The sequence below is a fragment of the Manihot esculenta genome, chromosome 9, assembly GCF_001659605.2.
Source record: "Manihot esculenta cultivar AM560-2 chromosome 9, M.esculenta_v8, whole genome shotgun sequence".
Classification (NCBI taxonomy): Eukaryota; Viridiplantae; Streptophyta; class Magnoliopsida; order Malpighiales; family Euphorbiaceae; genus Manihot; species Manihot esculenta.
The window spans coordinates 5,612,781-5,635,503 of NC_035169.2; the positions used below are offsets into that span (position 1 = coordinate 5,612,781).

The 22,723-nt window shown below is 35.0% G+C and overlaps 1 protein-coding gene across 1 annotated transcript; it reads left to right on the forward strand.

The window, feature by feature from the left end:
- Window positions 1-4,693: 4,693 nt before the first annotated feature.
- LOC122724594 (protein DETOXIFICATION 42-like) lies at window positions 4,694-8,277 on the forward strand. Its single transcript, XM_043960113.1, has 12 exons — window positions 4,694-4,854; window positions 5,050-5,291; window positions 5,496-5,617; window positions 6,058-6,101; window positions 6,235-6,427; window positions 6,666-6,762; window positions 6,896-6,996; window positions 7,131-7,294; window positions 7,433-7,504; window positions 7,576-7,692; window positions 7,817-7,912; window positions 8,137-8,277. The coding sequence occupies exons 2-12, from the start codon at window positions 5,215-5,217 to the stop codon at window positions 8,260-8,262; spliced, it is 1,209 nt and encodes a 402-aa protein (XP_043816048.1). The 5' UTR covers window positions 4,694-4,854; window positions 5,050-5,214; the 3' UTR covers window positions 8,263-8,277.
- The last annotated feature ends 14,446 nt before the right edge of the window (window positions 8,278-22,723 follow it).

The window sequence follows — 22,723 nt, forward strand, 5'->3', positions numbered from 1 at the left end:
AGCATCAACCTTACCCTGAAGCAAACCATGTACATTATCTACCTTCTCTGGATCAGTCAACTTCATTAATTCAAACACTTTTAGCACTTTCTTTAACCATTTATCTGCAATGTCAGCATCAGAGGAACCCTCAAAGTCATAAGCTCCCAAACGTCTAGCACGATCCACTATCTCCCACGGATCTCTAGGTTTGGCTGTAACAGCTGCTGTAACTACTTGTGCCACAAAAGCACCCAAGTCTGCATTTATCTGGAAAGGATGGACTGGTACTACAGGTGGAACAAAAGGTGGAACTGCAGGTGCAACAGGAGGTGCAACTGCAGGTGCCGAGGAAGGCGATGGTGTAGTCGGATATGCCTCTGATTCAACACCATGAGAGACAGATTCTCCATGTCCTTCTAGGCTCTCAGATAACTCATGATCTGCCACCCCTTCAAGAGGCGGAGGTGCAACTGGAGGATCCCTAGGAGGTCGACCAATATCAGCTAATCTAGCTGTACGAACACCACGGCCCCGACTTCTATTACCTACTCTGGGCGGCATTGTCCTACAAACGAAAATAGAAAAAGAATTATCAGAATATAATTAAAAATACTGACTCGAGGAAAGTCTACAGAATCTATAAACCTATGCTCTGATACCAAAAATTGTCACACCCAATCCCCAAACTGTAGAGACTGATATGACCCGGAAAACTGACAGAACTTCCCCTGATAATTATACTTATAAAAACATGTAACCTGCTATAATTCCAAATTATAAAACATATAAGAGAAAAACTGATAGTTGGACCTGTCAATTCATAAAATAGTTACAACAACAAAATACCGTTTCCACTGGACTGTACAATCTATACATGATCTATCAAGATTACAAAAAGAAAAGACAAAAGACTTAGGATTGGTCCGACCTCCTCTAGACTCTGAGTAGACGATGTACAAAGAAGGATAAACTAGGAGATGAGGACTGCTGAGCAGATCACCAAAAAGGAACTGAAATATTAAACGAAATATAAGGGGTGAGTACAACATACTCAGTGAGCGGATAAATAAATAACAAAGGGGAAAAGATAAGGCTTAGATACTTAATAGTACCATACATTTAGCTAAAATAAGTCAGCTGAATAAATACAATTTAATTCAATCAATATAAAATAACTGTGAAAAATAGATACACTCATAATATGTTCCCTGCAGATAATGCTGGCATCTCAGGTATAATAAAATAATAACAGCCTGAGAGCAATGCTGGCATCTTAGGCTCTATAATGACAAATTTGGCCCAAGAGCTAATAAAATACTGGTCATACACATGTGCAGAGCTACCCCCAAAGGGTGACCACCTGACATACGCCCCAAAGGCTATCTGTATATCAAACGCTGTCCCAAAGACAGTATAAATATATATATCATGCTGAAAATAAATCACCCGTCATCAAGGTGTTATCTGTTTAGTGCATATACAGAGTGTAATCGGCTATTTATTCAGCTGTGCTTTAAATTTCATTTATTCAAGAAATATAAATTATCGTTTATTTAACATATTCACATATAAATATATTTTAAAAAAATATCAATGTTATATATTTATCCACTCACCAGAATACTTGGGACAAAAGACCTAGGTCGCAGGAGGACCCCTATTATATATCCTGGAAGCTGGATCCTCTCCTAGAATTAGAAAGAAAATAAAATAATATATCAAATAATAATAATAAAAAACTATTATAGGACAATAGTATAAAACGTAAAATACTACGAACTTTTAAATATATTTTTATCTATATTTTTAAGAAAATTTCGGCAGTATTTCGGCATAGTTAGTCCTCCCAAAAATACCCAACTCAACAAAAATACTCAATAAGCTGTAAATATTATTTAAATCAACCTATAAAAATCATTAATCCCAAAAATAACTATTAAAACTCATTAATTGGATCTAACTAAAACATATACCATTTTTATTCTCAAATCACCAAAATCACTATTAAAAGATAGAGAATATAAATTATATCGTAAAAATTTGAATAAAAGGGATAAAACTCACCTACCCAATTTTGGAGCCTCTAGAAGAAATTATTGAATTTCTGAGCGGAATATAGGTTTAAATCAGGATCTTGCTGAAGGATCTTAGAAGTTTGTGGGTTAATTGGGTTAAGAAGGAGGAGATTTGGGTCCAAAGAGATTTTTTTTTTTTTTTAAAATACCAGAGCAAAAGCTCTGTTCTCTCTTTTTTTTTTTTTCTCTCGCGAGGAAGAAGGGTTCTCTGGTTTCGGGAATGTTTCGGGACATTCCCGAAACCAGAGCTTTAATGCTCATTTTCTTTTTTTTTTATTAAAATTAATAGGCCTGGACCTGGGCCTTATACTATCCTAATCTGATTGTGTTTGATCCAACTGTAAGTTTATCCTTGCTTAGGTGGCAAAATCTGCTGAGGTGGCGCTTTCTAAAACTTCTCATCGCCTTGGGCTACAGGTTTAGCCAAGGTTGCAACCTCCCAGTATAAAAATCTTTTAATTCAGCCTTTTTTTCATTTATTTTCTCAAATTCTGCTAAAAAACCTGTCCAAAATTAAATTTCAAGTAAAATTAAATATTTATATCAAAATTATAGCAAAATTATGGAATTAAATGAGGAAAAAAATTGTGAGTTTTGTAACTCATCAATGACCGCTGGACTTCCTACACCTGGAGGCAAGGCCATACCCTAAGAAAGAACGTAGGCCCAAAACCCATCAAGCCCTCTTTAAGCAGACCAATCCAACATCGCAAGCCCTAATTCCGGATACATGGAGCAGGCTGGATCTCACATGAGCACGGGTCCAACTAGAGGTAATCTAGCCTGATGACGTGATGTGAGGGAGAATAGCTGCCCAGTCACTTTGTAGCCCTACCCGCATGATAAATGACCGCCTGACATGGGTAGGGGGTCTGACGCTTCTGTACGTACATATCTGAGTGATAAAGACAAGTGACACTATAGCAGAGAAGCGGTTAGACGTCGCTAGCAGAGAAATGGTTAGACGGCACTAGCAGACAAAAGTAAAAGGAGAGAAATGGTTAGACGGCACTAGCAGACAAAAGTAAAAGGAATAAAAGGGAAGGAATATCACCATTCGTGGAAAGGAATTTCTTTACCTTTTAATTCTCTCAATATTGATTAAAATTGAATGATTAAATTATTTGATTGTCGTAAATGTATAACAAAAATTACTTAGAAATTAATTATTCAAACTTTTAGTTGAAACTTTTCTATTTTTATTTTTACTCTCACTTTTATTCTATGAACAAGTAAAAAAATTTTTTTTATATTTATTTTTTTTCTATTTTTTTTTTGAAATGGATTTATTTTTTTCTCTTTATCTTACTTTCTCTCTTTTATTTCAGTAAAAGTAAAAAATTATTTTATTTACAGAATTCAAATCCATCACATTTATCATTTGAATTCAAATCCATAACAAGATTTTTGCTGATATCTTGTCCCTTATTTCCCTTCGATAGCAGCTACGCCTCCCATTCCAGTTCCAATCACTATTTCTGTCGCCACTGTCGAAATTTGAGTGTTCTTCCTCACAAAGCCATTTCGAACCTGTAATCATCTGTGATCATCGTGATGAAGCTTGAAGATGAGGTCCATATTTGTGTTGCATCAGAACTCCATTATTCAACATAGGCAAAGGTAAAAATTTTCTCTCCATCTTCAATAAATCCACAAATAAAGCAGAAACTCAGCATCCATTTATACTCCAGCAAAACCCAATACCAGTAAAAAAAACATCCTTCTTTCGTAGTTTCAGGGTTGTACGAATGGATTTATTGACATCCCATTTCATGCGTATCTTCATGTAATCCCTCCATTTATTAGTGAAATTTTCAGGATCTACTCGAACAAAAATACCCATGTCATTTCTAAGCCTTTTGAGCTTACATGTTCTGATCTGTAACTCGAACATAAATCATGGAGATGCACCAAGAGATATATATGAGTTAACGGAAGCTCCATGGGATGAGAGTACCTAGCTATTTTTTCCAAATATATTTACTGTTAATCACTCAAAAATTTATTAATTTATAAATATTTATAAAAAAATCTTAAATAAGAGCAGTAAGTTTTTGTTTTTATTGATGTGCCTTAATAATTTATAGTTTATATATTATAATTGAAATTGAAACACTGAAATTATTTAATTTTCATAAAAAAAATATTAAATTTTAGTTAAAATAATTATTCAAACTTTGACATTGAGAAATTAAAGTATAGTCGGTAATTTATTTTAGTAGTTGTTATTATTAATTGATAGTTGTTATTATACCTCATCAAAACTTATTTACATAACGTATTTAGTAATTGTTTCAAAAAAAACAATAACGTATTTAGTAAAATTTTATATAATTGTAACTATTTAATACATAAATTAACTAATAAGTGTATATTTATCATATTAAATTATTTATTTTACTATTAAACAAATATAAATCAATTTTTATGTATGAAATCTACACAGGTGATTTTGAGCTCCTTGGAGAATTTAGCAAATGGAGAGAAAAAAAGATCGCTAAAACAGCTGCTATTGGCAACCAAGATGTTCCTAAACATATGTTTTTAGCAAATGGAGAGAAAAAGTAAATAACTTAAAATAACAATGGATAATTTTTAGCAGTCAAATTGGAGAATGGTTGAAAAAAGAAATGGAATTTCTGTTTTTGGAAATTGTTGCGTAAGCAGTGGCGGTTATTTTTGAGTTTGCTAATTTTAGCTCCGATTTTCTACAATTTTTGTGATGCATAAAAAGTACAGACTGGGATTTCCTGATCAACTGAGGAAGCTGCATCTGTTGCAGCGTCCCAGCTTACAGGTTACTTCTATGATCCATGCTTCATTTTTCTAAAAACATTTCTAGCTGAAATGAAGCATGATTCTTTAGGATTCTTTGTATTTTTTTTTTTTTCTGGGATTCTATTGATTTGAATTTCTTATACTGCTTGTAATTTCTGGGAAACAACAGTGACTTTTCTGAGTATTTTCTTTTGTCATTTTCTTTGTTGACCAGTTGTTTGATGCCGAAATTCTTTGATTGTTGAATTCTTTTTCCCATCGGAAGCAGCCTGATTCCTCTGTTGGTTTTGGCTTGGTGATGATCACATTATTTTAATTACTCCACTGAAGCTGCATCATCTTTATTCCATCTGTTGTTTTTGGAAAAACCAATTTAACGATGGCCACAGAAACTCTTCTTAATCTGTGGGAAAACTTGGCTAAATTGCCTCTTGTTATGCTCTTGAAGGATACAAGGTACTCTTTCTTTTAGAAAGTTTTTGATTCTACAACTATTTTTAGGAACATCTTTATTTTTATGATTATCGCAGTATAAATTTTTTAAATAATGCATATCTTGCAGCTTGGATTTTCATCTTCTTCTTCTTTTAATTGTTTGTCAAGAGGTTTTGTGATAATATTATTAAATCTCACATGTAACTCTATGATTTGTTTGTCCAGGAACGTTTTCAATATGGATGAGTTAGCAGTAGAAATAGCACAAATTGCAGTTCCTGCTGCACTTGCTTTAGCAGCAGATCCTGTTGCTTCTCTAATCGATACAGCATTCATTGGCCATTTAGGTTTGTACATGTGATCTCCATCTTTTCTTGAAGATAGCCTGCATATCCACTACTTAATTTCCTTCCTATTCCATTTTTTTAAGCTTTTCTCTGCTGATCCATATTCAATAAGCTTTTATCTCTGAGTATTTAGTATACAGGAACTGATCAATTATATATTTGTAGATGCAGTTTGCATTCATTGTTGCTCATGAGAAATAATTACATTTCTGGATGCAGAAACTTTACTGGAAAAAGTTATTGTTTGATGCATTGTAAATGAATAGATAAGTAGAAAGCATACAATATGGTCGTGAAGTTCTATCCAACATGAAACGGATCCACTTGAACCTAACATGGATAATAAATAATATATCTTTATTTTGAATCTATCATCCATCATAGGAAAAAATAAATATTTTTTGTCAACATCAATGACTCATTAATATTATTACTTGTAGGACCTGTGGAGCTTGCTGCTGTGGGAGTTTCTATTGCCATTTTTATCTAAAATTATTAGCTCCACCGGGTTATCTCGTCAATAGGTTGTTTGATGTTCATGTTTTTACCTAACAGCACAAGTTTTTCAATATATCAATATGCTCCAGTTTATTTCACGCAAGTTAGTCTAAAACTTTTTATTGTTCAAACTTCAAAAGACAAGTTCTCTGAGGAATGCATTTTCTGTTGTGCAGGATTCCCCAATGCTAATACCAGCACAACAATACTTGACATTGAGGTCACTAGGTGCTCCTGCTGTTCTTCTTTCACTAGCGATGCAAGGGGTTTTCCGAGGAATTAAGGATACGAAAACTCCTCTATTTGCTACTGGTAAGATAGATGTTTCACCTGTAAATATGTATGCCCTTGATATATTGGTGAAATATGTATCTATATTTTTTAATATCTATAACAATAAAAGCAAAGAGAAACATGACATAAAATCAAATAATGTGAAGTGATTTTTGCTGTGTTCTTCCTACCTTTATATTTGATCTATACTTCATTTATATGGATTAGCAGTTCCAAAGCTTATAATTTATTATTATTATCATTTATTTTTTTGTAGTTGTGGGAGATGTAGCAAATATCATCTTGGACCCAATATTTATATTCGTATTCAGATTGAACGTCTGTGGTGCAGCCATTGCTCATGTTATTTCTCAGTAAGTTCCATCTTTCTCCTGAAGATGAGATAGCATTCCAATTTTTCTTTGTGGTTTCTGGCATGCTGTTGATTGATTTTTTGTTGAGGACACTATGGTTCACCTTTTTTTTCCTTTTAATATTCTGTTTTAGGTACCTAATCTCCCTGATTCTGTTGTGGAAATTAATTGAACATGTTGATCTATTGCCTCCCAACATTAAAGATCTACAATTTGGTCGATTTCTAAAAAATGGTAAGGTTTTTCCTTTTCCATCCTTCTTAAATGCATTGTCTCCTTGGGAATTATCTCATTCCTTTTCTATTCATTTTTTTGCTGTTCACTTTGTATGCTACTGCAACTGATCAATGAATTGCATTTCCACTAAGGATTTATGCTGTTGATGAGGGTAATAGCTGCGACAATCTGTGTCACCTTGGCTGCATCATTGGCGGCAAGACATGGATCTACTTCAATGGCTGCATTTCAGGTTTGCTTGCAGATTTGGATGGCAACTTCTTTGCTTGCAGATGGGCTGGCTGTGGCTGGACAAGTAAGAACTGTTTCTTTTAATGAACTGAAACCACTTGCATGTGTTTGTAAATATTTGCATAATTCGCTTGCCGGTGGATGTAGATTTTACTTGTAAAACATCTCCAAGAAATGGACTAATGCATTTCAACTTTTCCAGGCAATGCTTGCAAGTGCATTTGCAAATAAGGATCACGACAGGGCCAAGGCCATTGCTTCTCGTGTATTCCAGGTACGGAAATACCTCAGCATTAAGTTACAAATTTCCCTGTAAATATTTTAATTGTGTGCTTTTCTTTGCAGTACGGTTTGCTTTTAGGCCTAGTTCTCTCGATCTTCCTTTTCGGTGGACTACAGTTTGCTTCAAGATTATTTACAGAAGACGTCAATGTTTTGAATCTTATTGCCGTGGGCATCCCGGTAACTATTCACTTTTTCTAATTACAAGAACCAACAATAGGAGTTTTTTTCCTTTTCTGTGCTTTGGATTATGGAAAACTTTTCGGACTAAGACTTTCCTCTTTTCTCTTTTTATGCTGATTAGTTTGTTGCAGCAACTCAAATCGTAAATGTTTTAGCCTTCGTTTTCGATGGAATCAATTATGGAGCATCTGATTTTGCATACTCTTCATACTCAATGGTATGCCTCGCCTTCTACCCCAGTTAAAAAGTTCTTCAAAACATCAATTCATTTTGCTTTTGTGTTTAGATAAGCTTGTTTGGCTTCCAAGAATACAACAGAAAATCAACACTTTAATTATCTTATATTATTTTTCTTCCCTATTATACCATTAACAAATATCAAATCCTTGTTATACTTCTCTTATTTTTCGCATTCTGCTAATTTCTTCCACCATGGTTCAGGTTTTGGTGTCAATAATAAGCATCCTATGCTTATTTGCTTTATCATCTAGTCATGGCTTCTTTGGCATCTGGGTTGCGTTGACCATTTTTATGACTCTACGCGCATACGTGGGCTTGTTGAGGTAACGGTTTCAATTAGAAATATTGATGTCAAATTTATACCTATACTTTTATATTATTTCATATTGTCTCGTTAAACACCTGAACTAAATTTGCAACTTATTGAATACTTAAACTTACAAGGATTATAACAATCAAGCACAAATTAACGATATTATTGTTGATTTATAAAAGGATGTCAAAAATAGTTTGATTTATTACTTACTACTCTCAAATTTTATTGATTGAACTCTAAATTTTTATAAAATGACAAAATTATACTTCTCGAACTTTGTCAATTTATAAAAATTCAGAGAATCAAAAAAATTTAGAATATAAACAACAATACATGTGATTAATTTTTATTTTTCTTCTAATAAATTATCATAGGATGATTAACTTATAGTTAATTATTATGATTTTTATAAATTTAAATATTGAATAGATTATGATTTTAGTTTAGGCATTCAGTAGTTTAATCCTACTTCCCATTTCAAAAAAAAATCCTACTTAGTATAGGGGTGTCATTTAGCTAAAAATTAAGAGTTTGACTATTTATCGGTGATTGTATTTGATTAATATTTTTTATATAGAAAATTGTTTTAACAAAGTACTTTTGTTTTTGCAGAATAGGCACAGGAACAGGACCTTGGAGCTTTTTAAGAAAATAAGCTTCTTCTTCGTTTGTTTATCATAGTTAGCAAATACCATCCTGGCCTATTTGGAAAATGGGAAAATTTTAGAGATGATTACATTTTTGGCAACTTTATTAGTTGTAGGTTTTTCAATCTGTAATGCAGATGCATATGCAATCTGTTTTAAGAAAAAAAAAATGAAAAAAAAATGTAGATGCAATCTAATGTAAATAATTGCCATCATTAATTCAATTTCTCTTGAGAATAATTTTTTTTCAAATCAGAATTCAATTTTTTTTATTTCAGATAATAAAATTAATAAAAAAAGTTAATTAAATTAAAATTAGTAAAAAATATTCAAAATATAATGCAATAATATAATATAAATTTAGCTCCTTAAATAATTCTTTAAACAAATAATGGCCGTATAAAATTAATTTCTTTACCTTTTAATCTCTCAAAATTTTATTAATTCTCTCAATATTGGTCTTATAAAAAATACATTACAATGTTTCTGAAATTTTAAAAAAATCTACTAACTAATTCCTCAATCAATTTTAGTTGTTAAATATTACACGAAAGTTTCAAATATTCTCATAACTAATTAGTAGAAATTCGAAGGACCAAATATTCTCATAACTAATGAGTAGAAATTCGAAGTACCAATAAAATAACTAATTAGTAGAAATAAGAAGGACCAATAAATGTCACCGTCCATGGGAAGGAATGTATTTTTCAAAATAAATAAATTAACTAATAAGTTTTTCAATATTATAGGGACTGAATAGTAAATTCTTTTATAAAAAAATTTAAAATGCCTTCAATATGAGGTCTAATTGGTATACATTTTTATAAAACTGAATAACTAATTATTCAATTTTTTCATATTACATGAACTAAATAGTAACATATTAACAACTAAAACGAATGAAAAGAGTAAATCTTTTAAAATTTCAAGGATATATTAATTTATTTTTTAAAATTGAGGAAACAATTAATGAATTTTTTTTTATTTCATAAAAACTAAATAGTAAATTTCTCTTATAGTAATAAAAAATATATATATATATTATAAGAAGGCCTCTTTTTATGTATCCTTTACTAAATCAAAGACATTTTTTTCGGTCAATAATCATAGTAAGGACGAAGTATGTTCCAAGATCATCATGCTCCTCAACCTGCAACTTGGAGCAAACATCCGACCTTGTTATTTAACGGTACTAGGACTGAAGTAAATTAAGGATTTGTTGAAATTGATCACCTTTCCAGGTGTATACTCCATTAAAAGATATGTAATCTCTTGCACCTCATTAAGTTTCACCTTAAAAAATAAAACATTGTCATCTATGGAAAAGAGATAAGATATAGTTTGAATACTTGTAATGATTCTAACACCATGAAAATACCTAAATCTACTCGAGTGTCAATAAGACTCGATAAATCCTCTTCATAAATAATGAAAAGATATGGACTTAAGGAATCTCCCAATCTCAAAGCCCCTCCCAGAAAAATCGGTTCAATAAGATTCCCTTAGTGAAGTACCTAATAAGAAACCGCACACAGGAATATTAAGTCAATCCATTTATCACTAAACCCCACCTTCAGCATTATTGCTTTCAAAAAAAACTATTCCAATCTATCGTCTGTCTTACTAATATCAATCTTCAGCATGGGATATCTAACCTTCCCATTCGTTTTAACTTTGAGATAATGAAGCATTTCAAAAGCAATCGTATAATTATCTTGAATATGTCGTGCCATCACAAATGCACTCTGGGTCAAAGAGATAATATGTGGCAAAATAAGCTTCATTCTGTTAGCAAGCATTTGGGCAATAATTTTATAAAGTATCTAGCACAAACCAATTGGAAGTAACTCTGACAAACATTTCAAGTGTTTTTTTTTTTAAGGATAAGTACCAGGACTATCTCACGTAACAAATTCAAAAATGTCCGAGGTAGCACATGAAATACATAAAGAAGAGACATTAGCTCCAATAACATTCCAGTACTTTTGAAAAAACCTAGGGTTTAATCCATCAATCCTAGGTGACTTATCACACCCCATACTAAACACTATCTTTCATATATCATCACTAGTTGATTATCCTCTTCCATGACACAGCTAGTAATGACACTATTTAGGACAAGTTTGTGACATATGCAGTTTGCCAAATAATCAGAAATTACCTAATTTAGCTCTGATGAAATACATAAAGAAGAGACATTAGCTCCAATAACATTCCAGTACTTTTGAAAAAACCTAGGTTTTAATCCATCAATCCTAGGTGACTTATCACACCCCATACTAAACACTATCTTTCATATATCATCACTAGTTGATTATCCTCTTCCATGACATAGCTAGTAATGACACTATCTAGGACAGGTTTGTGACATATACAGTTTGCCAAATAATCAGAAATTACCTAATTTAGCTCTGATAAGGCTTAGAGTTGTGATAAGGTTTAGAGTCATGATAAGATTAGAGTTGTGATAAGGTTTAGAGTTATGATAAGGTTTAGAGTTGGTTGAAATAATATTTGTTATTCATACAATTTGTATCCAACTCAACCACTAGCTAACTTTTGATAGACCTGGTATATACTATATAAATGTATTCTATACAGAAATATAAATAACAAATAGAATTCTCAATACCATAAACCTTCTATATGGTATCAGAGCCATAAAGGCTTTACAGCAAATTCTTCTCTTTTCTTTTACGTCTTTTTTTCTCATCTTGTTCTTCCCTCTGTTCGTACCAACAATGGCTAACACTGAGCAATCTCTTGTTTCAACCACTATTGGATCCACATCATCTATTCCCAACACTGAGCAATCTCTTATTTCAACCACTATCGGCTCCACATTATCTATTCCCAATCTTCAAATTCCAAACGTCACTCAATTTCTCACCATTAAACTCACTTCGGCTAATTATTTGCTATGGCATGCATAAATCATGCCTCTTCTTCATTGATACATATTGGCTTCTCATGTCGATAGTACTGTTATTGCACCAGATCTGTCACACCCATTCTCTAATCTGTACAGACGGATATGACCAGGAAAACTGACAGAGTTCCCCCTAATATTTATACATATGAACACATTTAACCTGCTATAATTTCAAATTATAAAACATATAGGAGAGGATTGATAGCTGGACTAGTCAATCCATAATATATTTACAATAAACAAAATACATTCTTCACTGGGCTGTACAATCTATACATGATCTACCAAAATTACAAAAAGAAAAGACAAAAGACCTAGGATTGGTCCGACCTCCTCTAGACTCTGAGTGGACGATGTGGAAGGAATGACAAACTAGGAGATGAGGTCTGCTGAGCGGATCACCGAAAAGAAACAGAAAGAATAAAAGTATAAAGGTGAATACAAAATACTCAGTGAGTGGATAAATAAATCACAAAGGGGAAAAGATAAAGTTTAGGTACTTAATAGTACCAAATATTTAGCTAAAATAAGTCAGCTGAATAAATACAATTTAATTCAATCAATATAAAATAACTGTGAATAATAGAATCTGCATATACTCATAATATGTTCCCTGCAGATAATGCTGGAATCTCAGGTGTGATAAAATAATAACAGCATGAGAGCAATGCTGGCATCTTAGGCTCTATGATGACAAATTTGGCCCAAGAGCTAAGAAATGCTGGTCATACACATGTGCAGAGCAACCCCCAAAGGGTGACCACCTGACATACGCCCCAAAGGCTATCTGTATATCAAGCGTTGTCCCAAAGACAGTATAAATATATATCATGCTGAAAATAAATCACCTGTCATCAAGGTGTTATCTGTTCGGTACATATACAGAGTGTAATCGACTATTTATTCAGCTGTGCTTTGAATTCAATTTCCATTTAGTCAAGAAATATAAATTAACTTTATCCTTTCCCATTTTAAATAAACAAAGTAACTATACACATATACATATATTTAAGAAAAATATCAATGTTATATATTTATCCACTCACCAGTACTGAGGATAGAATAACCTAGGTCGCAGGAGCACTCCTATTACCTATCCCAAAAGCTGGATCCTCTCCTAGAATTAAAAAGAAAATAATATATCAAATAATAAATAAATATACTAGGATAATAATATAAAATGTAAAATACGAAATTTTAAATATATTTTTATATATATATTTTTAAGAAAATTTCGGCATAGTTAAACCTCCCAAAAATGAACAACCTCAACAAAAATACTCAATAACCTATAAATATTATTTAGATCAGCCTAAGAAAATCATTAATCCCAAAAAGAAATATAAAACCCCATTGATTGGAGCTAACTAAAACATAACCCATTTTTATCTTCAAATCACAAAAATCACTATTAAAAGGTAGAGAATATAAACTATATCGCAATAAATCGAATAAAAGGGATAAAACTCACCTACCCGATTTTGGAACCTCTGGAAGAAAATATTGAATTTCTGAGCAGGATATAGGTTTAAAATAGGATCTAGCTGAGGATTTCAAAAGTTTATGGGTTGATTGGGTTGAGAGGAAGGAGATATGGATTAAAGAGAATGAATTTTTTTTTTTTTAAACTAACAGAGCAAGCTCTGTTTTTGGAGGAGGGAGACGGATGGGTTTCAGGAATGTTTCGGTACATTCCCGAAACCAGAGCTTTAATGCTCTCTCCTCTTTTTTTTTTTATGGGCCTGGGCCTGGGCCTTATAATTCTCTCCTCCTAAGAGAAATTTTGTCCTCGAAATTTACATACCTAAAGAAGGGAATAAATGTGGAAATTGAATTCGCATATTCTCTTCTTTTTTCCCAGGTAGCTTCTTTAGCAGAGTGGTTACTCCATCGAACTTTAACCAGGGATATTATCTTGCTCCTTAGAACCTTCTCTTCTCTAGCAATGATCTCTACTGGCTCCTCTTCATATGTTAAATCTTCCCTCAACTCGATAGGCTATTTCTAGAGAATGTGGGAAGGATCACTTCTGTATCTCCTTAACATGGATACATGGAAGACATCATGAATCTGAGATAGCTCTGGAGGTAGTGCTAAACGATAAGCAACTGGGCCAATTCTCTCTAAAATCTCATATGGTCCGATGAATCGCGGACTCAATTTCCCACGTTTGCCAAAACGTACCACCCTTTTCCAAGGAGAGCTCTTCAAAAATACTTTGTCGCCAACATTATATTCAATATCCCTTCTCTTCAGATCTGCATAACTCTTCTATTTGTCTTGTGCTGCTTTTAACCTACTTCTGATCATCTGAATTTTATCTGTAGTGTGTTGCACTAATTCTGGACCTTCTAATTGTCTTTCCCCTACCTCATTCCAACACAATGGTGTTCTGCATCTTCTCCCATACAAAGCTTCATATGGAGCCATGCCGATACTCGAATGATAACTATTATTATAAGAGAACTCCATTAAATGCACATACCTATCCCAACTTCCTTTAAACTCCATCACACAAGCTCTCAGCATATCCTCTAATGTCTGAATAGTTCTTTCTGATTGATCATCAGTTTGAGGGTGAAAAGAAGTGCTAAACTTCAACTTAGTGCCTAAAGCATTTTGCAAGCTAGGCCAAAAACGAGAAGTGAATCTTGGATCTCTATCTGAAACAATAGAAACTGGAGCACCATGAAGTCTTACAATCTCACTGACATAGATCTCTGCTAACTTGTCTAAAGAGTAATCCATCCTGACAGGCAAAAAGTGTGCTGACTTGGTTAATCTATCAACTATCACCCATACTGCATTATGTCCACGCGAAGTACGAGGTAACCCTGAAACAAAATCCATAGTAATGTGTTCCCACTTCCATTCCGGAATAGGGAGAGGTTGCAGCTTTCCTGTTGGATGTTGATGTTCTGTTTTAATCTGTTGGCAAACTAAGCATGTGGACACAAAGTCAGCTATTTCTTTCTTCATGCCTGGCCACCAATAGTTTTCTTTAAGATCTCTATACATTTTTGTACTGCCTGGATGCATAGAGTAAGCAGAACAATGGGCTTCCTCCATAATCTCTCTCTTCAAGCTTTCCACTCTGGGTACACATAGTCTATCACTAAACATTAAAATCTTGTCCTCCCTTAAAGAAAAGTCGATACGGGTGCCATTTCTTACTTCATTACTGATTTTACTCAACTGCTCATCTTGATTTTGGGCTTCTCTGACTTTTTCTATCAACACTGGTCGAACTTTAAGAGTTGCTAACAATGCTCCTGCATCATCCACTGCTAGTTCTACCCTTAAGGATCTGATCTCTAGTAACAAAGGAAGCCGAACTGTTTTGAGATAGGCCAAATTACTAAAGGACTTGCGACTAAGGGCATCAGCTACCACATTAGCTTTACCTGGATGATATTCAATGGTACAGTCGTAGTCCTTAAGTAACTCAATCCACCGTCTCTGCCTTAAATTCAACTCCTTCTGTGTGAGAAGATACTTCAAACTCTTGTGATCTGTAAAAATCTGGCAAGTCACGCCATAAAGATAATGCCTCCATGTCTTTAATGCAAACAAAATTGCAGCTAATTCCAGATCATGGGTGGGATAATTTAATTCATGTGGTCTAAGCTGTCTAGAAGCATAAGCTATCACCTTCCCATGTTGCATGAGTACACAGCCTAAACCCTTGTGAGAAGCATCACTATAAACCACAAATCCATCTGTACCTGAGGGTAGGGTAAGAACTGGGGCTGATGTGAGACATGTTTTAAGCTTCTCAAAACTCTCTTGACATTCATTTGTCCATTCAAACTTTGCATTCTTTCGAAGGAGTTTAGTCAATGGTGCTGCAATGATGGAGAAATCCTGAACAAAGCGACGATAATACCCTGCTAGTTGGAGGGTCCCAATTGACTACTACTTCAATCTTCTTAGGATCAACCAAAACTCCATCTGCTGAGATAACATGTCCTAAGAAAACCACCCGATCAAGCCAGAACTCATATTTGCTCAATTTAGCATATAGTTGTTTATCTCTCAAAATCTACAGTACTATCCGTAGATGCATCTCATGCTCTTCCTTGCTACGAGAATATACTAAGATGTCATCAATAAACACAATAACAAAGCTATCCAAGTAGGGCTTAAACACCCTATTCATGAGATCCATAAAAGCAGCGGGTGCATTAGTTAACCCAAAAGGCATAACGAGAAACTCATAATGCCCGTAACGAGTTCTGAAGGCTGTTTTAGGTATTTCAGACTCCTTGATCTACTCGAGTCAATTGTCTGTAGGCAATACACAACCTTAAGGAACCATCCTTCTTCTTCACAAATAGCACAGGGGCTCCCCAAGGTGAAACACTAGGTCTTATGAAACCTTTATCAAGTAACTCCTGCAATTGTGCTTTTAACTCCTTTAATTCTTCTGGAGCCATCCTGTATGGTGCCATAGAAATAGGAGATGTACCTAGATTTAAATCAATAGAGAATTCAATCTCTCTATCTGGAGGCAATCCAGGAAGCTCTTCAGGAAATACATCAGGAAACTCGCTTACTACTGGTATATCTTCCAATTTAGGTCCTTCCCGAATACTGTCCATCACATAGGCGAAGGATGCTTGACAACCCTTCCGAAGCATCTTCCTAGTAGTCATGGCGGAAATCACATAAGAAGGAAGTAAACGCCTCTCCCCAAAGAAAGTGAACTTGGACCCTTTTGGACTATTAAATACCACTGATTTCTCAAAGCAATCTATTATGGCATGATGACAGGATAACCAGTCCATACCTAGGATGACATCCAGATCTTGTAGACACAAAGGAATGAGATCCACTAACAGCTCATGATTGCCCAACTTAACAACACAATCCCTATACACATGTTCACATACCACAGAATCCCCAACTGGAGTACTCACAGCTAATCCACAGTCTAAAGGGTTTTAATTCTCTATCAGCATGCTTAGAGAATGATTGAGATATGAAAGAATGAGTAGAACCAGGATCTATAAGAATGTGCGCATCTTTATCAAAAATAGTTAACATACCAGTCACCACCTCTGGAGATGCTCGTGCCTCCTGCTGCGTCATAGCAAAAACTCTGGCTTGAGTGCGAGGTCTATCAGGTTGCAACATCGGTCTAGTATGAGAAGATGGAGTAGCTCCACTGGCTCTGCTTGTGCTTGGTCCAACTTGTGCCGTAGGTACTCCCTGTGATGGTGTCATACCATACTTTAGATTCTGAGGTGCCATTGACCCTTGCTGAGAACCACTGTCTCTGGCTATCAGCAATGGACAATCTTTCTTAAAATGCCCCGAAGAACCACATTCAAAACAACCCCTATCGAATTTTCTGCACTCCCCAGCATGATATTTACCACAGGTGACACATTGAGGAAAATGTCGCTTCCTTTGCTCAAACCCAGAATTATATCCTTGCCCACGTGTCTGTGCCCCAAAGGAACTACCCACTGGCTGTGCTACTGAACTTTGACTAAATTGTGGTCGAGCAACCTGCTGCTCTGTGTTAACAAAAGAACCTCTACCACTCCCTCTATATCCAGCTTGGGACTGAAATGAACTGCTCCCTCTCTTAGCTGGTCTTTCTCTAAACCCCTGTGAACCCTGCATATGTTTTCTACTCATCCTCTGCTCATACTCTTTCTCTTCTTGCTTAACTTTCTCAACATTCAAAGTTGCTTCCACCAACTCTCTGAAATTATTACCTCTGAACCAGGTCATAGATGATCTAATATTGACATGTAGACCCTGTCTAAATCTATCACATTTAGCTTCCTTAGAAGGCAGTATATCTGACACAAAGCAATAAAGATCTTCAAACTTGTCAACATACTCTCTTATTGAGAGGCTTCCTTGAAACAACCTGAAAAAGGCATCCTATTTCTCCTTCCTGTAACTTTCTGACAAATACTCCAGGCGAAATTCATATATAAATTGATCCCAAGTCAGTCCGACTCCATGTCTGTGACGAATGCCATCAAACCAACCATCAGCCTTATCCTGAAGCAAACCATGTACATTATCTACCTTATCTGCATCAGTCAGCTTCATTAATTCAAACACTTTTACCACGTTCTTTAACCATTTATCTACAATGTCAGCATCAGAAGAACCCTCAAAATCATAAGCTCCCAAACGTCTAGCACGATCCACTATCTCCCACGGATCTCTAGGTTTGGCTGTAACAACTGCTGTAACTACTTGTGCCACAAAAGCACCCAGGTCGGCATTTATCTGAAAATTAAGGATGGGCTGGTGCTACAGGTGGAACAAAAGGTGGAGCTGCAGGTGCGACAGGAGGTGCAACTGCAGGTGCTGAAGGAAATGATGGTGTAGTCGGATATGTTCTTCATTCAACACCATGAGAAACAGAATCTCCATGTCCTTCTCTGCTCTCAGATAACTCATGATCTGCCACCCCTTCTAGAGGTGGAGGTGCAACTGTAGGATCCCTATGAGGTCGACCAATATCAGCTAATCTAGCTGTACGAACACCACGGCCGCGAGTTCTATTACCTACTCTGGGCGGCATTGTCCTACAAACGAAAATACGAGAAGAATTATCAGAATACAATTAAGAATACTAACTCAAGAAAAGTCTACAGAATCTATAACCTAAGCTCTGATACCAAAAATTGTCACACCCATTCTCTAATCTGTAGAGACGGATATGACAAGGAAAACTGACAGAGTTCCCCCCTAATATTTATACATATGAACACATTTAACCTGCTATAATTTCAAATTAGAAAACATATAGGAGAGGATTGATAGCTAGACTAGTCAATCCATAATATATTTACAATAAACAAAATACATTCTTCACTAGGCTGTACAATCTATACATGATCTACCAAAATTACAAAAAGAAAAGACAAAAGACCTAGGATTGGTCCGACCTCCTCTAGACTCTGAGTGGACGATGTGGAAGGAATGACAAACTAGGAGATGAGGTCTGCTGAGCGGATCACCAAAAAGAAACAGAAAGAATAAAAGTATAAAGGTGAGTACAAAATACTCAGTGAACGGATAAATAAATTACAAAGGGAAAAAGATAAAGTTTAGGTACTTAATAGTACCAAATATTTAGCTAAAATAAGTCAGCTGAATAAATACAATTTAATTCAATCAATATAAAATAACTGTGAATAATAGAATCCGCATACACTCATAATATGTTCCCTGCAGATAATGTTGGCATCTCATGTGTGATAAAATAATAACAGCCTGAGAGCAATACTAGCATCTTAGGCTCTATGATGACAAATTTGGCCCAAGAACTAAGAAATGCTGGTCATACACATGTGCAGAGCTACCCCCAAAGGGTGACCACCTGACATACGCCCCAAAGGCTATCTGTATATCAAGCGTTGTCCCAAAGACAGTATAAATATATATCATGCTGAAAATAAATCACCTGTCATCAAGGTGTTATCTGTTCGGTGCATATACAGAGTGTAATCGGCTATTTATTCAGCTGTGCTTTGAATTCAATTTCCATTTAGTCAAGAAATATAAATTAACTTTATCCTTTCCCATTTTAAATAAACAAAGTAACTATACACATATACATATATTTAAGAAAAATATCAATGTTATATATTTATCCACTCACCAGTATTGAGGATAGAATAACCTAAGTCGCAGGAGCACTCCTATTACCTATCCCAAAAGCTGGATCCTCTCCTAGAATTAAAAAGAAAATAATATATCAAATAATAAATAAATATACTATGATAATAATATAAAATGTAAAATACAAAATTTTAAATATATTTTTATATATATATTTTTAAGAAAATTTCAGCAGTATTTCGGCATAGTTAAACCTCCCAAAAATGAACAACCTCAACAAAAATACTCAATAACCTATAAATATTATTTAGATCAACCTAAGAAAATCATTAATCCCAAAAAGAAATATAAAACCCCATTGATTGGAGCTAACTAAAATATAACCCATTTTTATCCTCAAATCACAAAAATCACTATTAAAAGGTAGAGAAAATAAACTATATCGCAATAAATCGAATAAAAGGGATAAAACTCACCTACCCAATTTTGGAACCTCTGGAAGAAAATATTGAATTTCTGAGCAGGATATAGGTTTAAAATAGGATCTAGCTGAGGATTTCAAAAGTTTATGGGTTGATTGGGTTGAGAGGAAGGAGATTTGGAGTAAAGAGAAGGATTTTTTTTTTTAAAACTAACAGAGCAAGCTCTATTTTTGGAGGAGGGAGACGGATGGGTTTCGGGAATGTTTCGGGACATTCCCGAAACCAGAGCTTTAATGCTCTCTCCTCTTTTTTTTTTTTTTTTATGGGCCTGGGCCTGGGCCTTATAAGATCGATTTTTATCCACTGGCGAACCAAATCCTGCATTTATGGATTGGTTCTGTCACGATCAGATCGTTCGTAGCTGGATCAATTGTTTCGTTTCTGAATCTATTCTTCATCAGATCACTAGTTGCACCACTGCCAAGGATGCCTGGGACAAGCTCACTATAATCTATTCCGCCGGTGCTAAAACGCGGATTCAGCAGCTGCGTAAACAACTCAAGCATCTGTAGCGAGGTAATGATTCGATTGACAATTACATGCGCAAAGTGAAATCGTATTATGATCAGCTTTGTGTGTTAGAAGGATCTGTTACAGAGGAAAATCTTATGTGCGATGTTTTGGAAGGATTGGGTTCAGATTATCGTCCTTTTACGCGTGCTATAGAAGCACGAAATACTCAGGTTACTTTTGATGAGTTGTATGCATTACTACTCAGTGAAGAATCCCCATTGAAGTTTGATTCTCTCACTCTTAATTCTGCCGTTCCTACTATTGCTCACTATGCAAATTCTGGGCGAGGTAGTAGAGGGCGTGGCCGTGGTTACCGTGGGCGTGGTGGACAGTCATCATATCAAGGACGCGGTTCTGGGCAGTCTAGTTATGCTTCTAGTCGTGGCACTTCTACTTTAACATGTTTTAATTGCAATGGAACAAGACATGTTTCAAGACAATGTCCCTTACCTCGCACCAATCATCAAGCCAATGTAGCCAAAACTCAAACTGAACCTCTTCAATCTTGGACTATGGACTCCGGTGAAAATTATCATCTAGCAGCTAATCAGGAAACTATAGCTCATCCTATTCCTGTCAATGATGCCACCGCTCTCACAATTGCCGATGGTAAAACACTTTGTCTTATCTCGTGGTTCTTCAATTACTTATATTAATGGTCATAATTTTCGTTTGAATGATATTCTTTATTCACCTGCTATATATCACTAACAATTTAATGTCAGTTTCTGCTTTTACCTCACAAAATATCATTTCAATTGAATTTTTCCCTGACAAATATTTTGTGAAGGATATCCCCACGAAGCAGGTATTATACCAAGGCCCGAGTGACAATGGCCTTTATCTTTTTCCTTCGCAGCAAGTTCGGTCATTCTCTCCAAAAGCTTTCCCAGCAACAGTTTCATTATGGCATGAGCGGCTAGGACATGCAAATTTTTGAGTTGTTGATGATGTTCTTAGATCTAATAGTATTTCTTTTGTTTTTAGTAATAAATTTCATCATTGTCATGCTTGCAATGTGAGTAAATCACATAAATTACCATTTGTTGATTCTCTTTATCGTGCTAAACAGCCTCTTGAACTCATTTGTTCTGACGTTTGGGGTCCTGCCCTTGTTGTTTCTGTTGATGGTTTTCGCTATTATGTGATTTTTTATGATCATTTTAGTAAGTATTGCTGGTTATATTTTCTTAGACAAAAATTTGATGTCTTCTCTGTCTTTGTTCAATTTCGGTGTTTAGTGGAAAAATATTTTGGACTGCCTACCAAAAACTTTCAATCGGATTGGGGGGGAGAATTTCGGTCTTTGTCCAATTACTTGAAACAACATGGGATTTCACAAAGGGTTTCTTGTCCTCACACTCCTGAACAAAATGGATGTGCAGAATGAAAGCATAGGCATATTGTTGAGTTAGGCCGATCTCTATTACATCATGCTTCAGTTCCTTACAATTACTGGACCTATGCCTTCAATACTGCTACCTACACAATAAATAGATTGCCCTCTTCATCTAATAACAAACGCACTCCCTATAAAATTTTATTTCATGAGAAACCTACTTATGATGAATTGCGTGTGTTTGGTTCATTGTGTTATCCTTGGTTGAAACCTTATTCATCTCACAAACTTGCTCTTAAGTCTTCTCGTTGTATTTTTCTTGGCTATAGTAAACTTCATAAAGGGTATACTTGCCTTGAAATTTCTTCTGGTCGTCTTTTTATCTCACGCCATGTCTTGTTTTTTGAGCAGGAGTTTCCTTTTAAAAAGTTGGATCATAATGGCACTACCTTAGTGGCTGAAGTGAGTCCTACGTTCATTCCATTACCACCATTCCACCTTTGTCAAATACACAAGCTGGTATCCTAGGAGCAGCTCCAAAACGCAACTTACAAACCTCTCTTAGACATCAAAATGATGCTGCTTCCATTACTCCAGCCCTTACCCAACACGATGCCACAACTGACACAAGTCAGACCCACATAGCAAGCCCATCACCTAAGCGCACCGTATCACTAAATACCAACCAAATCGAGCTGATCAATTTTCGTCATGTTCCTTTGCAAGTTAAGACACATTCCATGGTGACTAGACAGCAAACGGGCAAGCTCAAACTGCAAACTCCATGGTCTCCAAAGTTAAATAATGTGACTGCTTCTTTCTCAGTACCTAGTTGCTATACTCAAGCTGTCAAAGATCCAAATTGGCGTGATGCAATGATTCAAGAGCTTAATGCTTTAATTCAAGCCGGAACTTGGAAATTCGTCCCTCGGGACAAGGCACAGAATATAGTTGGTTGTAAAT